General features: G+C 44.1%; 1 protein-coding gene across 1 annotated transcript; it reads right to left on the bottom strand.

The window, feature by feature from the left end:
• Window positions 1-1,110: 1,110 nt before the first annotated feature.
• On the bottom strand, window positions 1,111-11,615 carry LOC105912408 (shaker-related potassium channel tsha2). The gene is made up of 2 exons (XM_031582960.2): window positions 7,941-11,615; window positions 1,111-1,666 (listed from the first exon to the last, which is right to left on the bottom strand). Exon 1 carries the CDS (start codon window positions 11,275-11,277, stop codon window positions 9,841-9,843), a length of 1,437 nt encoding a protein of 478 aa, XP_031438820.1. The 5' UTR covers window positions 11,278-11,615; the 3' UTR covers window positions 1,111-1,666; window positions 7,941-9,840.
• Between the last annotated feature and the right edge of the window lie 13,349 nt (window positions 11,616-24,964).

Below are 24,964 nucleotides of genomic sequence, written 5' to 3' on the forward strand. Positions count from 1 at the left end.
CATCATGAACATCATCAGCGTTGTGAGACATGCTTACACTCTGCTTAGACCAGTGCTTCTTTTTCGAAAGGGGATAAGCTCAAACACACAAAGTTAACAATGAGAGCTGACTGTCCAGGCATTATGGCACAAATACCAGACAATCGGGGACAATGCAATAGGGGGGGGGGGACAGTGAAAGAGTCGGACAAGTTGCTAGTTTGGACATCAGAAGCTGTCTGAAGAAAGTCATTTCGCTGTTTTTTTTTATTCTTTTTCCTTCCTTCCCTTCTCCCCTTTTCCACCCTATGTATATTTCTTTCTTTTTTTTAAAGCATTCTTTCCAGGTGTTAGAGCTCTTCCTAGAACAACGATGAACATGAGTGGACACTGAGGTAGATGTCTTTGACAACAGATACAGCATTCTGATCCAAATTGTAACACACACAGACACACACACACACGCACACGCACACACACACACAATCCGACAATCACAGTTATCGAAGAAACATCATGTCCTCTCTTAGGTCGAGAGCCTGTAGCAAACTTGTATTTAATCTGTGTGTTCCTGCACCAGCGTTCAACTGAGACTGAATAGGGACCGGAGGAGAGGGAAGGGCGAGGTTAAAGCAGGAAGCCATTTTACTGTCATCACATACTCCCTTCATGAATGCTAATTCTCTTCAAAAGAAGCAGGGGAAATCATAAAAAGGGGATAATATCATTCATTTGCAAAATAAATGCTATACATTTAAAAAAAAGAATATGTCATTTAAACCAATTCCCATTTATACAAAACATACATGATACTTTAAAAAAATAGAGATTTAACTGCATGAACCTGTCCAAGGTCAAACAAGACAAATTATTGGTTTAATGATGATATCAATGAGCTTAGTGCTTGTTCCCAGAATTTTGACTACTAGTGCCAAAGCAGTTGACATAGAATGAAAAGCATATCACTTTTTGTTAACAATGTTTACATGCTCTGTTTTTCAAGCATGCAGTAATATGATTTGGTATAGCACGATATGCAATGTACACACACTCACATAATCTTGATTTGTACCTAGAGTTTCACACAAACACACACTCTCACCTGCTACGAGCATTTGCCCCCCCCCCCCCCCAAGACAAAGTGATGAATGCATTAATGGTTTCGTAATCGGCATATATAATGTATGTGTGTGATGAGATTGTGATTCAAGTAACATCCTCATTACCTCCGTTCCTGCCCTGCAAGCCTTCTCTGTGCTTGTTTGTGTTTTTCTCTCCTTCATCGCCTGCTGTGCGGTGCTGTCCTGTCCTGGATATCGCCGGATGATTTAGAAAAAAAAAGTCTCTTGTGTAGAGAGTCACCTCTGTCCTGATTGGCTCGGGCTCTTGCCTCGTTCAGGTGTCGGCGGAGCTCGTGAACTACTTCTTCTCGGCAGAAGTTTCCGAGAGGTCTCTTTGTCCATGAGTCCATGAGCGAAGTCTAAGACAGCGAGGTGTGCATAGACCTCCGAGTGTTCACCTTTTTGTGTGTGTGTGTTTTTGCAGCACACAGAGTGTACGACGATGGTTAAATTACACTCCCCGAGTCCTGCATGTGTGTGTGTAAGAGAGAGAGAGAGGGTACACTCCTGCAGTGAAGAGGTGACAGGAAAGGCAAGAGCTGTTGTTCGAGTGTATCTCCATCCCCCTGCAAACCAAAAGAGAACAGTGCTGTAGTCCAGACTGGTTAATGTGCTAAGTGAGCATCAATGAGGCCTGAGCTTACAGTCATTCTCACTTCGGCCTTAGCGCCATTCGGTGCCAAAGGCAACACTTTTGCTAACGAGCAGAGGAATACACAGTGCAACATTACACTGGGTACAGTTCACATTGTATTTAAGTCAATAGCTATGATAGTATGAAGGTGTAGTATTTTGTCAATGCTCATGTCTCATGAAATTAAGTCGTTTTTTAACCAAATGCCCCCGAGTTTTCCAAAGATTGGAAAGGCCTGTAGTCTCTACTATACATGACATGCATGGACTGATATCACTCCCCTTGACACTTCCCTTCCATCTTTACACAGGTTTTGGGCACTTTCTGAATCTTGTCAAAGGCAATGCTTTTGAAGAGCAAAACGTCTGCTTTCGAGCAAAACGTCTCTGTGTTTTATAAATCACCAACGCCGGCCCATTCAAGAGCATAAACCTCTGCTTTACTCGTAAGCAAACATGCTCATCGCAAGGCCATGCAATACCAAAAGTCCATAATAATCAGATGAGGAAAATGCCTTGTCACACTGCTTCCTACTGGACTAAAAAGTGCAATATGTCTTTTTACTGAATATGCTTCAAGACTCACAATAAGGCAATTCAAAACATATCGTCTCTGTAGGCTAGACTTGCATGTGTTCCATGCTAATAGGCAGGTCTATCAACATTCATATGTGGGAGTCATGCTCAGGCACACAGTTACTGGGAGGAAAAGATTAGGGAAACATTCTCTCTTATGACCCTCCATGAATACCTCCTACTAATACCAAGAACATTTTAATTAGGTATAGTACTGCAGTCCAAAACTAGCTGCGAGTGCACTCGTGATCGCTAACAAGTTCCACTGGGAATGATGCATTTTGGAACCAAAAGAGAATGCCCTGATCAAACCCCCTGGCCTACATTAATCGCTAAACATAAACAACCATTCATTAAGCATTCAATAGCTAATGGATGACATAATGATACAAACAAACGTACAGACGTTTGCCAAAAATGACACCATTACGAATGCCATCTCACCTTTTTTTTCACCACAAAAAATGGGTGCAATCAAGCATTTACGTTTTACGACAACTAATTGATTCATCAACTGCCCTTATCTGCCTAGTGGTCTTTTAATCAAGCTTTGACGGCCTGCCTGCAAATCTAAGCAGCTTGTTATTCAGCGCTAGCTGCTGGCTGCTAGCTGCTGGCTGCTGGTTGGGAACAGATGGGGGGATCGGTGGTGGTGGTGCTTGTTTTGGGGGTGGGTGGGGAGCGGGGGGGGTGGCTGCTGCTGCTAGGCTGAGGAGCAGATCTCTCGAGCTCAGTGTAACTCTGACACCAAACCGTCACAAGGAATTATCCACAGCGAGTGCTCCGACAACGTCACATCTCCCCGCCGCACTGTGCCACGCTGCACGGGCGACAGCAGGAAGTTGCTTTCGCTCTCGATCTTTCCCTCTTCACTCGTGCTCAGAGTGAATGCGCCTTTCACGAAAAAACTCTTCTTCTTCTGTCTCAGAGCTGAGGCTTTTCGTTTATGTCCTCGAGCAGAATGTCTATTTCCTGTCAGTCTTTCAGATATGTGTGCATATCTTGAGTCTGTGTTTGTGTGTGTGTGTGTGTGTGTGTGTGTGTGTGTGTGTGTGTCTGTGTGTCTGTGTGTGTGTGTGTGTGTGTGTGTGTGTGTGTGTGTGTGTGTGTGTGTGTGAACAATGTGTGCTTGTGTGTACGGAATGAAATGACAGCCTCGGTAAGAAGCATCGACTGAAGATAAAAATCCCCATTTATATTTATAAGAAGCCATTTCTATATAGGTATGGCTTCGGTATGCATTATTTAACCACTCTATAAAATGCAGGCATGTTATTTGACCACAACATAGAGTTATTTTTACCACCATTTTCCTTTCCAGAATTCAAGAACATTCTCAGATCTGCTCTCTCCCTGCTGAATGCAGCCTGCAACCTATTGTTCATTTCCATTTTGCTTCTCAACAGCTCTCCCGCCTCTTTCCCCTCCCTCCCTCACACACACACACACACACACACACACACACACACACACACACACACACACACACACACACACACACACACACACACACACACACACACACACACACACACACAAACAGCGCTCCAGGCCATCTCTTCACTCTGCAGTGCAATTCCACTGCTGTCTGTCTCCTCAATGCCTTCTTTTTTGACCACTCACACAGACCCAGACCCAGACACAAAACAAACACACACACAACACTGACAAGTAATATACAGTACACACACACACACACACACACACACACACACACACACACACACACACACACACACACACACACACACATTCTCTATTTGTCTCCCATTCTCTTTCATTCTGTTTTTCCCTTCCCTCCCTGTCCATTGCCAGTTCTCTTTATCTCTCTTCATCGCCGCCATTTTTTCCACTTCAATGCTGTAATTCAGCACTGGTGGATAAGACCTGCTGCTAGCCTCCATCAACGCAGCAAAATACAGACACTATGTACAACAGCAAACTGGCAGACAAGCTTAGGTGGTCACCCAAACAAAAATAACGATCATTTATTAGATAATAAATCTTTAAATAGCTGAGAGTAGGCAAAAGACGAGTCTTACTTTTACGTTCTGACCAATCTCTCTGATCATTGCTCTGACTTCAGCTCGAGGTTATTTCCATATTGATCACCAGCAGGGCCAAGGGCCAGCAGTGACGTAACACAATCCGACACACCATAAATGACAATGACATTACGTGCCCTGTGTTTGTTTTCACTAGGTTGCTATGGTACCGACTTTGGCCTTTAAAAAAAAGGGTGGGAGTGGAAGAAAACCCCACAAGGGAAGTATGATCAGGGTCAGGGGGAGGTTGTAAAGGGGTTAGGGGTTCCAGAGCCCATTGAGAGAATGAGGGGTTGCGCTGCTGGGCAAGTGGGCTGGCTGGTAAGGGGTGAGAAGCGGAAGGGATCACGCCACGGTAATTCATCAAGCAGAAGTACCATAAGACCTTGGATTAGAAAAGGAATCAGCATATCCCAACCGCTTTAAATAACCTGACCTTTGCACAAAGTGAATATGCCAGTGACAAGGAGGCAGTGGCCATGCAGAGAACTGGGGGGGGGGGGGGGGGGGGGGGGGGGTAGTGGGGGTCGGTAGGGGGTTACCACAGAGCACATAGAGGGGGACTGACCGATGCAAGCTGATGGGGGCTGGAGGGGTGGAGGGGGGACATAGTGACAAAGTGCTCACATGTTTCCCTGTGCACCTGTGTGATGCTTGCTCCAGTTACCATCAACTAATTTAAGCTCATCTCTTCACAACTGCTGAAGCCCTACTTCGGCATAATCATCTGCAGAACTGGACCTGGATGGATGGATCTAAATAAATGCATTGCGTAAAATAATCAGGCAATCTATTCACCGTGGCAAGCCATATTGTAGCTAAATGATATAGATATAGATAATATAGATATCCATATTATAGCTAGATTATATATATTATTATATATATATATATAGTCAGAGTCAGATTAGAAATGTTTCACACAAGACTTGCGGGTAATTCGTCCCTTCCATACGTTCATCATACTGAAAGAGAAAAACACTGTTTGATGTGCATGCACGATGTGTGTGGCTCTAGCCAAGGTATTTTTAAGCAAGTCAGCATGAGCTTCAAATTGATACTTCATGCAGCTCTACTGGGTGCCTTCCATTATCTGGCATTCATTCATCGTATGCAACACCCCAGGGGGGTTCCCATATGCTTCTGTTGTTATGCGTCAAACAATTGCAAGCATGTGCCATGGGCAGAATCACAGACAATCCCTCTGATCAATGAGTCAGCAGGGATTCCTATGACGCTGTGTGTTTTGTTGGTTGTTTCTTTGTTTGTTTCATGCATCAATAGGATGCACAGCCTTGACATTGATTATGATGTCAATCCTATAAATCTATGGAAAGACGTAGAGTTTGTTGCTTTTGGGCGAGGCCCGTCTTCAGAACAGAAAGAAATTACAGCATTAAAAAAAGATGTAGCCTAACCTGATGATCAGCTGGCTCACACTCTGCATCGTTTGCCCTCTCAATTAAATGTCTGTTTTTAGGCCTTATGTCCATAAGCATCACTTTAAAGGTAAATATGTCATTAAATGGCGCATGTGTGACTGAGATCTACCTTGACTCTCATCAGGCAGCGACAACCTCCCCCATGACTGAGAGCGAGAGAGTGAGGGACAAACTTTTGCTGACTGACAGTGACCCTTTGCTGTCGACTGCAAACTCCTGTTACCCTTTGAGCAGTATGATCACAAATATGTGATTAGAATCTTGCTAAATGGCAGTCAATGTGAATTCTAGATCTACATGGTATAATTCTGGAATGCCTTACACAAAAAAACCTCACTCCTCTAAACAGGCGTAACCAAACCCTTGCCATATTCCTTGCCATTATTAAAATAACCTGTTTCGGGTTACCTGTACTATCTCAGTTCATGTTGTTCCATGAAACTGTATGTACACTGAGCACAATCAGTAGCCTTATGTGAACTTTGCATTCTGCCTTTGGAAGGGAACATTCATTTTCTTGGTAAAGAAAATTCTCTGTAGGTCATTATTTCATAACATACCAGCAAGGCAACATGCACCACCTAGAGGGACTTTGCTATACTGCATACATTTCCACAAGTTTTTGTCATTTTTATGAAGGCTGTTATTAAACGTCTAAGTACTGAAATGCAGAGACTATTTAGCCGAAGCCCACAGATGCCTTTGTTATTCTGTTTATAAGAAGCAGGCCTGAATTACCGCATGGACCACAGGCCCAGAGGCCCTTTAAACCCACACCAAGCCCCACTGCTCCAGACTTGACCCTTGAGCCTTGAGAGAGAGCCTAAAAGGAGTTGCCTGGGCCCCCAGCCTGAGTGCAAGTGGTCTTGAGCTAGTCTGATCATAGATGTGTGCATCATGGACATGTACTGCTTTAAATGTATGTTTTGCACCATATGTAAGCTCTATGTGTCCTTGAATGTCTAGTGTGAGTGTCTGTGTGTGTGTCAGTGGCAGGGGCACTGTTAGGAATTCCGGGCCCCCTGACAGAATTTTCAGTTAGACCCTCCCAGCAAGATTTTTGGGCCTCCCTCCAAACAGGGGCCTAGGAACCATGCTCGCCTTTCATACCTTTATAGCACCCATGGTCAGTGAGTACTGTGTGTCACAATGTTACGTGTTAATATGTATCTAAACAATCGTACCAAGTCATACTCCTTGTAGGCACCTTGTCTTGTGCTTGGTGAATGAAGGAATACAGTGTCTGATTCAGATTCTAAGGGTGTCTGAGGGCCTCTAGCAGTGATCAGGGGATCTTCAGATTTTAAATAGCGCTTTTACCTATAAAAGTTTGGTTAATGAACGTGTTATAGCCTACTTAGTTGTGTTGTGGTTATACCTAAATATTCATTTAAGGAAATTTTAATTTAATTAATTTGAGATTGTATACGTTGTTGATGCAATAATTTAAAATGCCTGGCAATTTAACTGAAAAAATAAAACATTTTTGGTCTCATTCATATTTTCATTTTACAAATAGTAAATAAAACTAATGTGATTTTAACAATGCAGTGATACATTAAGATAGATGTCTTGCTTGAATGGTTGTGAAAGGTCAGGCTGGGTCAAATATTTTTAAATATGGAGTCTTTCCTGCCCAGGGGCCCTTGATTTCATAATCGGTCCATGGTGAGAAGTAAAGTAAATTCGATTAATATATTTTAATCAAACTGTGCCAAGACAGCCCATTAAAAATAAATAATAATCCCTCCCCATTCATTGTTTCTATGCTCATTGACTGTATTGTAGTAACATGCAATCATAATTAGTAAGCTGCCATCATTTTAATTAAGATTTTTGTGTCTGGTACACCACGCCATATTTTCTCACTCACACTATGTGGTTCATTGTTTCTTTACTGTTTCAATACATGCAGCCAGCAAGAACCTGTCTAACCCTGTTCTATCAACTGAGTAGAGACAGCCATCTAGCGTCGAGAAAACAAAATTGTTCATCATTGTTTTTACCAAGGTGAGAGGGAGCTACTGTCACGACTTCAGAATAATCAGGAGCTAGGCATATGTTTGTTGTATTATATTTTCAGTCGTGTCATAATGTAATTAGCAAATGAATGTGCTGTTTAGGGTGTTGAGAGGGTAACGTACCTTACAGTGTTGCAGGATATTCTTCAGTGGTGTTTGGGAAAATAATCCACAATACCACAGGTGAAAAACAGGATTTCAGGATTTGCACGGTTTCTCTCTTTCAGTTCCATGACGTGTGTGTGCAGTGCTCTCCCTTGCAGTTGCTGTTTACAGCGCTGTTCACTGGCAGGTACTGCCTCTCTTAATCCAACCATGTGGAAGCTGGGCTTGCCCTCCTCACGACTCAGTGCATTTCGGCAGTATTATTCCACTTCCAGAACTCACAATGTTATTGAAGGTGAGGTGTTGTCCTTTTCACGTATTGGCAGTTGTGGTTTCATCATCCGAAACACATGTCTGGGTGCAGGGAAACCAAAATGCCCTCTTGCGCATGGGAAGCGTAATTTGTACCATGTCAGTTTTTTTTTTTTTTCATTTAATGTGATTCTAAATAAATCATTATTATTTAGTGAGACCTATACTGTAATATTGTACATGATTGCAGATGATCAAGGACTATGAGTAGTCTATGCCAAGCCTAGAACACAGAGGCAGAGCAGATGCAATTTAGCTGCCAAAAAACTAAAACTGTCTTCTAATTTGATGGAACCTGTTTACATTATCTTTAGTCGGTGTCGTGAAGCAGCATAATCGAAAGCAATAATCAAGCACAACAATGAAGACCTTCCTTCACATAGCCTAACTTAAGGCACCAAAATGTCTTGTCGATGCCAAAGAATACAGAACAGTCTGGAAGGTTGCTATAGAAACACCTTTGTGTCCGACATTTGCGATTTCCTCTTTGTACCATTCGGTGGCGCACTTGGACTTTAAATATCGCCGTGTTGAAGAAAAAAACAGGGCGCACATTCTATCAAGTTTTTTTTTCCTGTCTGTCTTTCACATGCATTTTATGCATACAGGCCGATGCATTCTTCCTTTAAACATGGGTTTTTGCCAAGTCGTAGCTAATAGAAATAGATGTATTTGCTTGTACCTGGGACCAGCTCAATGTCACACCAATAGGATGTCAATAAATGTAGAGCCATCGCCCAATAATTTATGTAAACGATATGATATCTCGGCTACAGACCATAACTAAACCAAACAGATTGTATGTCGTCCATGGAATTAATCAGTGCTGAATGCCAACAACTAAATTTGGAGGACGATTACAGTAGCTGTTGCATGTTTGCTTGTTGACTGCTGATCATGTTTTGGTGACAGCTGCATTTTGATGGGTATACGCGTTGCCCAAAGGGCACACAGCAGTCACCGTGTTCCAAAATGAAAGACAATGGCATAGATGCTTCCAATTCAGTTAATCTAATATAATGATGTGGCCCAAAACAGTTGCAGTCGTAATACAATTCATAATAATTGGTTAAGTGATGGAAATAATTGTTATTTCTACTCTCTCACCTGACCTTGTACTTTCTTACAATTGCACTGTTGATCGTTAGAAGCTAATTTTACGTTATTAGAGAATTTGGTCCTAGTCTCAGTCTGCTCCGAATAGGCAAATTAAATGTAAACATCCTCCCCAAAATTGACACACAAGTCATTAATAAATTACACATTACTAAGAGTACATCAATAAAGTGCTACAACGCGAGGTTGGCCTTGGTTTGTTGATAATGTTATATCTTCTCGTTGTTTTGAGGCTGAAAGAAATTTGAGCTTGAATCTGACTTCGCGCATTTGACAAAGATGATAAAATGGAAGACATTGCGAAATAAAAGAACAATTAACACACCACGTTTGAGTCCTCTGTTATGATTTCCCTAATAAATAATTCCCTTTGCATTACTGATGCCGGAAATAACAGCTTGTCAATCTACTCAAGCCAGAGCGCGGAATGGGGATGTACTCACAGAGACGCGCGTTTCTCACTGGGTACCACTGATGCGTATTTCTACAATCATACATCAGTTAGCTTTCCCGTGTACGCTTTATGAGGACTGCAATTCGTGTATTTAATCGAATCTGCGTCGTCACTCTCCAGGTAGTCTGATTTGGAGAGTGAAGGTTTGCTGTCACTGTTTTTGAATTCGCCAAACGAGGGCTGCTGCTGACCACATGTTACATGGGTGTACGTGAACTGCTCCTCATGCTCCGTCTCCCTGTGGTAGAAATAGTTGAAATTGGAGACAATTACAGGGACAGGTAGTGCGATGGTCAGTACACCAGCAATGGCACACAAAGACCCCACAATTTTGCCACCGATGGTCACCGGGCACATGTCACCATAGCCCACAGTGGTCATGGACACCACCGCCCACCAAAACGCATCGGGGATGCTGCTGAACCCCGATTCGGGATCGTCAGTCTCCGCGAAATACACTGCGCTCGAAAACAGTATTACTCCAATGAAAAGGAAGAATATGAGGAGACCTAGTTCTCGCATGCTCGCCTGCAGGGTCTTCCCAAGGATTTGGAGACCTTTGGAGTGCCTGGAGAGCTTGAAAATCCTGAACACTCGCACCAGGCGAATGACTCGTAGGATGGCCAGAGACATCGCTTGCTGGCCGTTCCCTTGGTGTTCAGCTAGCTCCAAGCCCAAGGTAATAAAGTAGGGCATAATTGCTACTATGTCGATGGTGTTCATGATATTTTTGAAGAAGGCGGGCTTGCTAGGACACGCGAGAAATCTCACCAGCAGTTCAAAAGAGAACCAAATGATACAGAGCGTCTCCACAATAAAGAAGGGGTCTGTGAACGGATTTGGTTTCTTTACGCTCACAGTCCCATTTAGGGAGAGCTGCTCCTCAAAGATTTTCCCTTCCTCTCGGAATTCCGGTAACGTCTCTAAACAAAATATGACAATGGATATCAAAATGACCAAAACTGAAACTATTGCTATACCCCTAGCTGGTCCTGAGCTCTCCGGGTATTCGAAGAGGAGCCAGACTTGACGCTGAAACTCGCCTTCTGGCAGCGGGCGTTCTTCTTCCTTGATGAACCCCTCGTCCTCTTTGAAATGTTCGATCGTATCCTCTCCCAATTCGTAAAATTTGATCTCCTCCATGAATATGTCCAAGGGGACGTTGACAGGTCTTCGTAGTCTGCCACCAGACTGGTAGAAATAAAGGATGGCATCGAAGCTCGGACGATTTCTGTCAAAGAAGTATTCATTTCTCAGTGGATCAAAAAAGCGCATTCTTTTCCTGGGGTCCCCAAGTAAGGTGGTTGGGAACTGCGCGAGTGTTTTCAGTTGAGTCTCGAAGCGCAGCCCGGAGATGTTGATGACCACCCGCTCGCAGCACTCCTGGTCCGCTCTCTCGGGGTCGTAGACATCTTGGGACAGGGCGGCCAGTGCCACAGTCTCATCCAGGTTCTCCCCGGGCACCACTGTCATCTTTCCCCCCCAAGGGTAACGCTACTCGCACCACTGTCCCTTCTCGTGTCGCTTCCCAGTCCCCCTCTGAAAGCGTGCGTTTTTGTCCTCAAATCCGTGGAAACGGACGAGAGCAAGCACTTGTAGAACCGAGAGGTCCGTCTCCTTTCGCGCCTCTGCTCTCTGTGTCAGTCTAACGTGCGCGTTGTTTTTGTTAGCATTTTTCTCACTGGTCATGCACGTTTCTTACCATCACCTTCCCCTCACAGGCAGTCTGGACTATTGGCTGTCACATTCGCAGCATTTTAAGCAGCAATGCCCTCCCCGAGCTGACGTGTGGAGACGCTCTCCTGTTTAACGGAACACAGCGCATACACGACAGTCTCTAACGTGACACTAATGACAGTCAACTGGTTGCATCGCAGAAATATTACTTTTTTTTCTAATCAGCGTTTTAAAATAGTTGAGGCCCTCAATCAGAATTCAGTGTTTTGTAGCTTTATTATGATTTTGATCAGTGAGCTGCAAGCAACCACATTTACGCATGCGTTTATGTTTGTGTTCGTCTTTCTATTTATTGTCATATTTTGAAGATACATCATCTTGCCAGGTTTTTTTTTTACTTTGTGCTTTAAAGGCGTGTTCGTTTGTTTTCAATAGAGGCGAGGCTTGACAACAGTTTGTGCAACTTCAAGTCAACCCAACACATGGTTAGTGGTTGAGATTGTTTGCACGTCTTTCAAACGTATATGCCTGTCAGTGCCAATGCTTGACATGTTTCACAACAATCTGTTCTCTCGTGCCTCGCAAAGCATACTGTTAGTTTCAGTGCTGGTGCTCGTGCTAGTGCGAAGACAAGGGTATAAACGATACTGTCATGATGATTACACAACCAAATGTTCAATATGCTTTGTAAAAGTTAAATAACACATTTCCTGCAACGCTACAAAGGATTTGGAGGACAAGGCATGTTTTGATCTGGCGAGTTTCTTAAAGCTACTCTTAAACAGGGATTCGTTATAGGGAGCTACAGTTCTTGGCGATCCAAAAGGAGAGTTATGGGCAAGTCGAAAAGTATGACGTAGAGACCTAAAATAGCCATATTTCTCTCAGGGCAGCTAGAAGTTCCTTTTCCCATGGAATGCCACAGGGAACAGCTGGGGGAAAAAGAGAGCGACGATATAAAAATATCTCGCTACATTTTTACCACATGGGGGACATACTACTTCATTCAGAAAACCGTTTCACATTGGGTCAGCAGCTACTCTTGTTATAGTTCTGTTCTGTTTTTCTACACTGTGCATGCTCGAACAGAGGGTGATCTAGGCCTTGGGAGACACATACTGCATGCTGCTACATTGTATCCCTGATGCAATTGCTCTGATATATTTTACATATACACAACAGCGGAAGTAAAGTGTTCTACATTTTTCATGAGTATTTCAAAGATAATGTAAACAGTTACTGATCTGTTCTGATCAAAGCCGATAAGAGCAATTGTTTGCTATCTCCAAACAATGTTTTGTTTTACACTCATGGCTGGGCTTTATGGCTAACAATAAAATGCATTGTTATTGCTTGTTAAATGATAAACATAGCTGTCTATGACGGCATTTATTAAAAATGCTGAATTTTCCCTATAACATGCCTCCTTACACTTAAACCCTCTGCTTGCCATTTCAGACTCACACCCTTTCTGGAACTTTGAATTCGTGGCATCAGTCAGCCTGGAAGGAATTTGGACAGGCTGACACAGCCTACCTCATATCCTGTGTCCGGTGGGCCCTAGATGTAACCACTACCTACTCTTACACACACTTAAGGAGACAGTGAGAGAGTGTGAGAGAGAGGGGGGGGGAGAGAGAGAGGAGCTGGAAAAAGGGTGGAAGGTGACAGCAGAAGACATTCAGAAGCCGAGACACACTCACAGTCACATTGCACAGAAATGCACCCTGGCGAGGTCCTCAAATGTCAGATTTTCTCCCTTGCCAATTTTCCAACAAATGCATCAACCTCTGAAACCTCTCTCTCTCCCTCTCCCCTCTCTCTCCTTCCCCCCTTCTCTCCCTCTGTCTCTCCCTCTCTTCCTCCCTCTCTCTTCCTCTCTCTCTCTTCCTCTCTCTCTGTCCCTCTGTGACTCAGGCCTAAAAGCATGCTGCAAGGGTTCTTCTGGGGCTGCTCACCTTAGACTCATACTCTGTACTTCCCAGTGAATTAATAGTGCAATAGTGTCACCCAGACTAATAGCATTTACACTCGTACAGTAGCTATACCTGGCCATAAACGTCACCGGGCCGCTGATAGACTGTTATAGGAGCCCAGGGGGACACTCAGCACAGCGTCTCTCTGTCATCCAGTCCACAGCTGACACTTGTCTTCTTTCACTAACCAGTCGCCATCCGTATCTGTCCAGGCATTTATAAACAAAATATATTTGGTACGAAAAGTGCTTACACGCAAAGCCCTCTGTCTGCTCATTTATCTGTCTTGTCTGTCTCTCTCTCTATCTATCTGTTTATCTATCTACATATTTCTCTCTCTCTCTCTCTCTATCTGTCTATCTATCTACGTATTTCTCTCTCTCTCTCTATCTGTCTATCTATCTACGTATTTCTCTCTCTCTCCCTCTTTCTCTCGGTCTGTCTCTCTCTGGAGTTTCTTACACACACACAAATAGGCACAGCACCTCAGATATCCTATGTTACGGTGCGCTCCTGGTCAAATTAACTCTCTCCTTGTTATGGCCCCAAAGGAGCCCAATGTGAGGCATGAAACAGTGGCACAGTTTAGTTTAGGGGAGTCTGATAGGAATACGGAAAATCTTCACTATCTCTCAAGGAACTTGCCCTCCAGATCTGGGTTAATACACCTCAGAATCTTGCATAAGCAGCGGAGGTTGGGGGGGGGGGTTGCCGTGGCTCCCTCAGGAGGGCTTGTGTGTGTGTGCGTGCGTGTCTATGTGTCACGTACGCGGCTGCTACCACCACCACCACCACCATCCTTATCTTTGGCACAGATCCGTGGGGGAGACCTTCCTGCATGTGACACCTCATAGCAACACGATCCACATTGCATGCATGTCCACACACACACAAACACACACACACACACACACACACACACACACAAACACAACACACAAACACAAACACAAACACAAACACAAACACACACACACACACACAAACAGAAACACAAACACACACACACACAACAAGCACACACACACACACACAACACACATGAACACTGGGGGATGGGGTTGGGTGAGAAGGAAGAAGGGAGCTGTAGACACAGTCTACAGTCTAATCTAATGATGATGTATCTCTCTCCCATGGCTTAAAGAACCTCTGTAATGGCAAAGCTGGTATGCAGAGAATTTAAAGGATGTGCATATCATAAAAGGGAGGTGCTGCGTGTATATGGTAAATGGGCAATACCCCCCATCTCATCCTTGTCGCTCTGGTGTTTTTCAGCCTCCCTTTTCTTCCTGTAGAACTGGAAAAGGAAAGCAGAGAGACCGTAGCAGAACTATGATCAGAGCTTCCAGCCCACACAGTGATACTGTATATACAGGAAAGTTATTATACAACACGTGTACTGTATGTATGTATATGGCTCTGGCATGAATATAGTGAAAGGAATCCTTTAACCCAGTACCAGAATCAATTGTTGTACTGCTTAGGTCATCACATGTTTCTTGCAGAGGATTTCATACCAACAACAGTATTAAGCAGTTACAGTAATAGACAACCAGAGAGATTGTCACAGCCCTATTCAATGCACCTTGAGTTGTTTTTCTCCGCTATACGCTAAGTCTGTGGCAATGAAATATGTAGTTTGTGCAGCGTTGTTCATTTCTTCTTCTTTTTTTTAAACCCAAACTGAAAGTAAAGTGGTAACTGGGGATTTCTCTTTTATGAGCACATAATTGGCTGCAAAGACACACCCTTATCTTGACCCATTATTAAGACCTTGTCATACCATGGGCGAATCCCTTCCTTTCCCAAAACTTAATCTTAATTAGGTTCATTAACATGTTTTGGACCCTTGTACTCTCAGGAATAAACATTAACAAGAATCTGGAATGATTGCCAAGTCTGTGTCCATACAGTCTTGATACTGTGGGCATCATTTATTGGGATTGACCAAGAAAACGAAACTGTTTTCATTTGCTATCAATGCACTTCAGGAAACATAGTTATCTGAGGAGGAGTGTTTAGAGGACCAGTTTATGCCTTCAGAGACCAGTGACCATGATATGCCTTCAGAGATTAAGGAAACATACTAAACTTAAATAATGGCTTCTCCAACAGCAATGCTTCAATCAGCATATTCTCCTTTTAAATTTCTGTTCCGGAGCGGAATGTGTTTGTGTTTTGGCCTGTGTGATTCTGCCCACTGCCCATTTCTCTAGTATCATTTTGACAAGCCCTGGTTGCCAGATAAGAATACGAACACAGCGTGCAGAAAGATTTTAACACAGATGCCGAGTTGGCTCATTTTATCCTGAACAGGTAAGCATTAAACTTCATCTAATGTTAGTAAACCTAAGTTATCAGAGTTACTGGTAGGGATGGGCATTTTAAGTCATTTGAAAAATGTCAGTACTTGCATTCATACCCTGTGGTACGTGTGCAGCTGGGTTATCAAGGCAGCGAGTATTTGAGACACACAGCCGGTGAAGTGATCCCAAATAGAGCTGGCCAACGCAGTCATGCGAACACACGCTAATGTACTGCTATCAGTCACACCAGAGGAACGACGTGCCACGGCTGTGTCCTGCCTCGGCAACAACCAGCATGACAGGAACATGCAACAGAAACCCTCAAGTTTGAATTTACGAATGCGATTACTCTATACATTGAATTAATACTAACGTCCAAATAAAGTAACGTTACTCATGCATATCCCTAGCTACTAGCTATTTTGTGACGATCAATTGATGTGGTCAAATATCACCAGTGTTAGATACTCTCTCCTCCCTCTCTCATTCTGCCTCTGGCTCTTCCTCTATACTCTGCATCTTGAACCAGGACCATACCTGTCAAGCCTCATTTTAGCCGTGAGACTCAACATTTCTCATGTCTCACACTGAATCTCGTGACACTGAATCTCAGTCAACTAAGTTTCAATATTCTGAACACTGAACAATTTCTTATCTCAAGGCAAAACAGACCTGTTTACAAAATGCCTCAAACATGTAACAATATACTTGCACATATTGTCTTGTGTATGTATGTATGTATGTATGTATGTATGTATGTATGTATGTGTGGGTGGTGGGGATGGCTCACGGATTTTCACGTATTTCAATCACTGATTTCAGTCAGTAACTTGACAGGTATGCAGGACTTGCACTCTCTTCTCTCTGTTGCTCTTCCTCTAGATCCCCTGCCTCTTGTACCACTAGGATCTGCACTCTCTTCTCCTCTTCCTCCTCTCTCTTCTCCTCCTCCTCTCTGCTCCTCTCTCTTCTCCTCCTCATCCTCTCTCTGCTCCTCTCTCTTCTCCTCCTCCTCCTCATCCTCTCTCTGCTCCTCTCTCTTCTCCTCCTCCTCGCTCTGCTGCTCTCTCTTCTCCTCCTCCTCTCTCTGCTCCTTCTCCCCCTCTCTCTGCTCCTCTCTCTTCTCCTCCTCCTCTCTCTGCTCCTCTCTCTTCTCCTCCTCATCCTCTCTCTGCTCCTCTCTCTTCTCCTCCTCTTCCTCTCTCTTCTCCTCCTTCTCCTCCTCTCTCTGCTCCTCTCTCTTCTCCTCCTCGTCCTCTCTCTTCTCCTCCTCCTCCTCTCTCTGCTCCTCTCTCTTCTCCTCCTCCCCCTCTCTCTGCTCCTCTCTCTTCTCCTCCTCTCTCTGCTCCTCTCTCTTCTCCTCCTCCCCCTCTCTCTGCTCCTCTCTCTTCTCCTCCTCCTCCTCTCTCTGCTCCTCTCTCTTCTCCTCCTCCTCCTCCCCCTCTCTCTCCTTCTCCTCCTCCTCCTCCTCCTCCTCTCTCTGCTCCTCTCTCTTCTCCTCCTCCTTTCTCTGCTCCTCTCTGTAGCTCATCCTCTCTGCCTTCTGCCTCTCGCATCACCAGCAACTGACCACCCCTCACTGGCTTCACTTGACCCTGGGCAACGTCGAAACTGAGATCTGCATCAGAATGCAACAGGAAAGAACAGCAGGCTACTCCTCCAAAATAGATGTGAAATGATTTATACGTTATCTATTAAATTGAGCAATATGTTATCATTATCGCGGCCTGGAAAGATTCTAACTGCAGTGTGTAACCTATTTTCAGAGCAGTGGACATGTACCCATGTTACCTGTAATTCATTTGTATTGTTGATACACTTTCTTTGTCGTAGCTTCAATGATCATAATTTGATTGACTGAATGTGTCAGTTCTGAAACTCTACACTTTCTGATTGACAAAAGGTAGACTGTAATGTGATGGTTGGTCTCTTGCCAAGATAGTAATGGGACCGTTTTAGTTTCTGTCATTGTGGACTGTTTTAATCCTCTCCTCTGTTTTAACCCTGTTCTCTGTGTTGACTCTGTCCTCTGTGTTAACTCTGTCCTCTGTGTTAACTCTGTACTCCGGGCTAACTCTGTACTTTCCCCTACCCAACACACAAGAGTCACTCAACATCTGTGAGGTGGCATCCGTACGAATACGGTGAGAACAGAGTTTTGGCATGCATATTTTTGAAAACAGATTTTAGAGTGAAGACTTCTGAAAATGCAACCTGTGCGTGGACAGGTGAAAAAGGAGCACTTTGAAAACAATGACAACAATGACAACTTTATCAATCAATCACCTTTAGTCCTCCGTGAAGGCTGAGCGGCACCCTCCAATGCTTCCACTATGTCATCCGTGGCAATGAATATAAAATCTATTTTTTAGACACATCATGGTTGTCAGTCAATTTGCTCTATTTCTATGTGAGGACGTAATCTATCAGAATCAGAATTTTAGAAACATCAGTTGCCAAAGCCTTTTCTGGGTTTGTGTGATGCTAAATGCTAGCAACTTTAAGCAGGATAGTTTCACTTCACTGGGGAAATTCTGTTCAACCATGTTACAGTAATTGCTTACGTTTGAAAAAATAAATATTTAAAGGATTAATCTTGTCTCATAGTGCTTTGGTAATAATCTTGTTTAGGTGTAAGATATAACTTGCAGCATTATGCGAGAAATGTGATTTTAAAACGACCTAACTAGCAACAGAGTTCCCACTAATTTTTTTGCATTTCCATGTGGATGAGCTCTCAAAATGAATGTGGACGTGAATCTTTTTGAAAATGTAAAAAAACACACTTGAGTATATCATAGAGAAGAACACCTTTTATGCAGCGATTTTATAAACAGAGCAAGTACACCATTGGTCAAAACAAATTAGTATCGTATAAGTCCTTGTGTAACATTTGCGCAGTCAGTATTGTGTAACCAAAAGTGTGATTGTGATGCATCCATTATCTGCTTGCTAAAGGGGTTGGTTGCCAACATAACAACATCAGGAGATCAGTGTTCAGTCTAATCTGAAAGAGTTTCATTAATATCCATACACACACAAAAACATGGGAAATCACCCAACACAAGACGCAAAGTCTTCCAAAGGGTTGTAGATATGATTCAAACGTGATGTCTTGAGGGTGTCTCTTACTTGCACAACAGGAGCACTGTTGCTAAGAGAGGCATTAGGCGCAAATGGTTTCTTTTTCGGTTCCACCTATTTCAGTGAAATGCTATTTTTGTGGAAGAAGGTAGTTTCGACATTGCGTTGTACCCGTGTCCCGTCATTGGATGTCAAGTGAGCTTCTCGGGTGACAGCCAGTTTGTGTTTGCGGTGGCTTGTGGAAGTCAGGCCTATGAAAGTTCCTCAAATTGAAATCTCATGCATCTCTGAGTGTTAGTGTTTTTTATTCAAATTTCTGCTGTGTCACTTCTGGAATGTACATTGTCCTAGATTACTGCCCCACCATGACTGATCTTTCCTTCACAGACCGGCGCAGAAAGGGCCCTGTGAGTGTAGGTAATTTACTGTATGCCTGACAAAAAGAAAAACACCTGTTTGATCAGCCATTAGACAAAATATAATCTCTATCAATCTGTGACCTTACCAAGGTGACTGTGAATGCACTATGGCCATAAGTGATGGGGATTCGACTGTCATTGGGGGTAGGCTGGTGGTGGGAGGGGGGTGGAGGAGGAGGTGGGGGCCGGGTAGTTAAGCAGGAACCCATCGAAGGTGTTTTTTTTTCTTTTCACGGCTGTCAATCATGTCTTCCAGGGATGCATTAGAAAATTGCATGGGTCACCGCTGGTATGTGGGCATGAAGGGAGTGCATTAATCCAAGGGCCACACGAGCCTCCTCCCTTCCAAAGCCCTGCACCAGCATTTTCCACATGGCTAATAAGAGTGGACATGGTTCGGAGGAGGAGGGAGGACAAAAAAATATATATATCCCACCAGTCCAGAACAAACAAAAAAGCAATGATATTGCAGAGGTGACCCTTACTCAGAACATTAGTCTGTGTGTGCACTTCGTGTGCGCGCGCGTGTGTGTGTGTGTGTGTGTGTGTGTGAGCAATGGTGTTTCTGTAGATAACAAGAGAACAGGATATTTCATTGCCAACCTCAGTATAATCCCAGGCACTCTCTGTCTCCCTGTTTCTCTCTCTCTCTCTCTCTCTCTCTCTCTCTCTCTCTCTCTCCTCTTTCTGTGTGTGTGTGTGTGTGTGTGTGTATTTGTGTGCTCAGTGTGTGTGTGTGTGTGTGCGTGTACGTATGTGTTCAATGCTCACCATATCTCAGTAATTGAAATAGATTCACCATTACACAGTGGTAGCATTCATTCTGCTGCTTCAAGAGGAATCATGGCATTGCTGTGGGAGAGTTATCAGTCTAGCTCCAACAGTATAATCCTGTCTCTTATTGGGTCCTGCACACAACCCACAGCAATAAATAACCTACATGAGAATATGTTACATATTATAGAAATACAATGTGAAATAATTAGCAAGGAGTTTACAGTCATAAAGCATTTTCATCTGTTTGCTCTAGTGTCTATCCTTTTTTTCCCCCACTCCGGTGTCTTCACATAGTAAGATTACTATGTCAGAAGTAGTCAAGGTGACTGTATTTAAAGTAACTTCATCTTGTTTTCCACCCTGGAGAATGAAGCCTTCAAACTTGAAGACTCAGATTAGTGCACGAGAGTGTGTATCTGTTGAAAGAGAACATTCAGATTAGTGCACGAGAGTGTGTATCTGTTGAAAGAGCACATTCTCTGTTGGTCCTCGCTCCGCCAAGCATCATGGTGTAGGAGGATCCCTCCCGGAGCTGACGGCTTACTTACCCTAAGGATAGGAGGGAGAGGTAAACTGGCGGGTTGGCTAAGGCTTAGAACCTCCATCCTCCTCATGTGAACTCCCCCCGCACCTTCCCCTCCCACCAGTACCACGTTGTGGGCAGAGCTTTCCCATCATCCACTGCTGTGTGAGTTTTATACCATGCTGGACAAACCTGTTGGCTTACACACTCAGGATACAGGAAGGATCTACTTCTGTATCTTATTGGTTTTATTTATTTAAGAGGTTTTACAACTATGTGCACAGGTCAAGGGAAGTTCTTTCATTCCTCTCTGGTAAACAGATGGAGAAGAAGTGTCACCGTCTTGACCCTGTACGCATAGTGTCACTCATCTCTGATTCATGACATCATTAGTTATATGGTAGGATGAACAAATCTACTGAATGGTTGTTTGATGCACAGATGCAGAAGTAAAAAAGCTGCATTTAGCTGGTTGCTAGTTCTTAATCTGGACCACATAATGTACAAGTCTGACTACTTCTGTGAGAGGGACTCACTGACGTATTTCAACAGGTTCTGCAAACTGAGTCACGAATGTGGAGCAGCTGGCTGATTTGTAGCTGGATTTCTGGACGGTGTAGTTACCAGCACACAAGATAAATTACTTGCGTTGAGTCATGCTGACTCTGGCCTTACTAGTTGCCTACTTGTCAGCACACTTCCCAGCTTGCAACCAGCGCACTGGTTTGCTATCAGCACTGTAATCTAATCTTATTGCATTTGGTAGACATGAATCATCCCAGTATTTTTTTTTTTTAAATGTGTGGGTATGATTAAGGAGTATTATAAGACTATGATACTGTAGATGGTCACAGAACATTATGTGGTTATGGATTAGGTGGTTCTGATAGTGCTTCAACCCATCTCGTGCCAATCTCTTAATAATTGATTAAAAAATGCAAAAGTTATTTATTCGTTATAACCATTCGATGTGTTAGATTGCTGCCCTTGTACCAAATTCTATGTACCCGCCTAATGGAAGCTTGCGCCGTCTGTGTTGTTCCGTGCTTTGGGCTTTCTTGCACAGTGGAACTGGCAAAAGGCCCCCGAGTCTTACAAAATCTTGACTTGAAAGCCAACTGGGCTGTGGAATATTCATATAAATCTTTATGGCCTCTAACCAGTCTCTCGGTGTCACAGTTAATGTGTGCACTAGCGAGCCACACTGACCGTGGTTCACTTATTGTACATCTGTTTTGAATTCATTTTATTGCTTAGCATTTCAGAATTTATGAAATCCAATGGAATGCCTGTGTTTGACGTGGATTTTCTGTCTTCTTTTCCCCCTCAGATCTGTCCAATGGATCACTCTTGTCTCCGAGTTGTGCTCTGTTATCATAGCATTACAGGAGAAGCACAGAGAGGGGGGGGGGGCTGAGAGAGAGAGGGAGGGAGAGAGAGAGAGGGACAGAGAGAAAGAGAGGGAGAGAGAGGGGCTGATAGAGGGACAGAGAGAGGGGGAGATAGAGAGAGAAAGAGAGAGAGAGAGGGAGGGGGCTGAGAGAGAGAGCGAGAGAGAGAGAGTCAGGAGCAGTCATGAGGCCTCTGCTCTCTTCCAGAGACAGCGGGCAGAGAACACACAGCGCGTCCTGGTGGTTGCAGGTCAAAAGAAGTGAAAGTGACTTTGGAATCCAACTCCTTCTCGGGTGCACTGACACACACTTTCCTTGCACAATGACACACACACATACAGACCCACCTACCCATACACATACTCATACAGACCTACCTACCCGCCCCCCACACACACACACACACATACACATGTACAGGCCCACCTACCCATACACACACACACACAGACACACATATACAGACCAACCTACCCATACACACACACACACACACACACATACAGACCCACCTACCCCCACTCACACAAACCCTGTTGGTCTGATCGCCTGAAGTATTTCCACCTCTATGTTGCCATTAGCATCTGTGATGCATCATAAACCTCCAGCACCACGACCATCCCACCCTCCTTCCCCCTCCAGTCCAAAGCCCCGCCACCCTGCCACCCTGCCCCCCTGCCCCGCCACCCCACCACCACTCATGGCGTCCTTCAGCCAAGAGATAATCACATGCTCCTTCTCACTCATGTAGAAAGGTGCATAATTACACCGTAGACACTGAATTAATTACGACACAGTCCACTTATTTTGATACGCCCTGTTTGATGGCATTATGAGGCTCCATATTTATAAGGGGGTAATTTATGAAAAGAATGGCGTTTAAAAAAAAAAAAGAGCACTGTGATAACTGCCGAACGTGGAGTTAATATGCACAACGCGTGTGTTTACACAGAGCCGTTTCAGGGCCTATCCACATTATGGGATACAAACACTTGAAGAAGAACATTGTGTCGAGAGCATCTATTTTGCTTCGAAGTAGGTCAGAGGTACTGAGACATGGTTCTGGAAAAATTCTGTTTGCTCAAACAGGCGAGAGGAAGCCTTCTGGGTTTTCCGTGCTCAAATATTTAAACATCAGCAAGGCTTTGGTGTTTACCGCCTGTAATATGCCGTCCGCTATCACTGCCTTGCCTAATAAGCTAGTAAACATACCCTGAAGAGGTATGTGTGGACGGCCAAGTTAATAATACACGTTGATGACTGCTTGTTCAGAAGAACTTAATTTGCGTACAGCTTTACATATTACTGAAATGAGCTCTTCAGTACTCTTAAGTTGAGCTTGTGTGTACTTCAAGACGCAGCCCACCTCTGAGAAGAGCTTTCATTAGCCTGAGTGAGAGTTCAAACGTATGGCAGGTTGTGAAGGTATGTGGGTGTAGGTTATCACCAACAGTGCAAACCCCTCCACCGTGCAGAATAGTTAGCTGTATTGAAGAGATGGCAGAGGCTCGGGTCAGGTTTTATGGAAAACCGAGCTATTACACAATCCTGGAAAATAAGTCAACCAGTAGACTTCAGAGCAACACATTGCTTCATTTACAAACATATCATCTAAAACAGATGGCACATGTTTACACCAATCCGGAGATACAATACGACTGTAAATAATGTAATCCTTTATTAATCACTCCCATATGACCTGGACAGCATGAGTGTTTTTCTTCTATTTCCAAAAGATGAATGTAACCGTCTTTCACCAACTTGTCCCTTTTGGAAGTCATAGATGGCCCGTGGGCAGCTTTGAAATGTGTTGTATTGTACTGTGTTGGATTGGTTCGGCCGGAGGTGGCAAGCGGGATCCTTTGTTGTGAAAGTGCATAGCAGCGCTGCGTGACTGATGAAACAGCCTGGCCTCTATGTAACACTGGTCAGCAAACACGGCCCTGAAAAGCCCGCCGTATTTTTAGTGTGTGACTGCCATTACATAACTCCTGGGTAATTATAGCCTCATTGATCACCACTATACAATGACCAAACAGTCTGTGAGTGGGGGCGGGCGGGGGGGGGGGGGGGGCTCAGGGGGGGTTCGGGGGGTGCGGGTTGTGTTGGGAGGGCTTTGTGTCAGATCACCAAGGCTGCTGCTCTTCAGCATATCTCACCATTTGGTGGACACATAAGTATACCTTTTCACAGGCCTTAAAATAATGTCTTCTCTGTAAAAGTTAAAAACTAGCACATGAGATGGAGCCAATAATTATTAAGGTGGTTTTGCTCTTGGCTGTGTTTCTTCTTTTGCCCACATGCATGTCCTCAGTCATCATAATTCAAATCAGTAATAATTACTCTCACAGAGGTGCATGCAAAAAGCAGTTTGTATGTACCATTTCTCGACATAGTTGTGGTTTGGGATTTACAAAACACTAGAAAAAGTTCAAAAATCTATCTGTAATCACTCTTCCTGAAAGAAAAAATTCTTCAAAGACACTGAGTTATGATGGACACATTAAGCTCCATTTGAAGCAGTGCAACACACACATTATAGGGCAAGCGTTATAGAGACTGCACACGCTCTGACCAGCCGTCGGTGGCTTTCACCTGTCACCTTTCGCCGCAGGCTGCGCACACACAGCCAGGCCGAGCCGGGCAGGCCCAATGGAATTGATGAGCGTTCGCCTGACTGAGCTCGCGGCTTGTGTGTGGGACAGCGTGCCAACACTGGGCCATGTGGCCAGACCAGAGGAGAGGAGTAAGTCAGCGTCAGAAGCCGTGGCTCCCACCGCGACTCCGCTCCCACGCAAGGAGAGAGGCTGCGTTCGGAGGGGCTGCCGAAAGGGATGAGTCGAATTTTTGGGGGGCATTCAGCATTTGTTGTGATGAGAGGAGAGAGAGGAGAGATCCTCTGTCGGTGATGAACCCTCAGAGAGGCCGAAAAGCAGGCTTTCCCCACATTCCCACAGTGCGGTACTGCACAGATCAAAGTGAACTACAGAGCTGTTTAAAATATCCC

The sequence above is a fragment of the Clupea harengus genome, chromosome 16 (genome assembly GCF_900700415.2).
Source record: "Clupea harengus chromosome 16, Ch_v2.0.2, whole genome shotgun sequence".
Lineage (NCBI taxonomy): Eukaryota > Metazoa > Chordata > Actinopteri > Clupeiformes > Clupeidae > Clupea > Clupea harengus.

Bases quoted from the DNA above. Each gene is read 5' to 3' on its own strand.
- LOC105912408 (XM_031582960.2), bottom strand. From the start codon at position 11,277: ATGACAGTGGTGCCCGGGGAGAACCTGGATGAGACTGTGGCACTGGCC.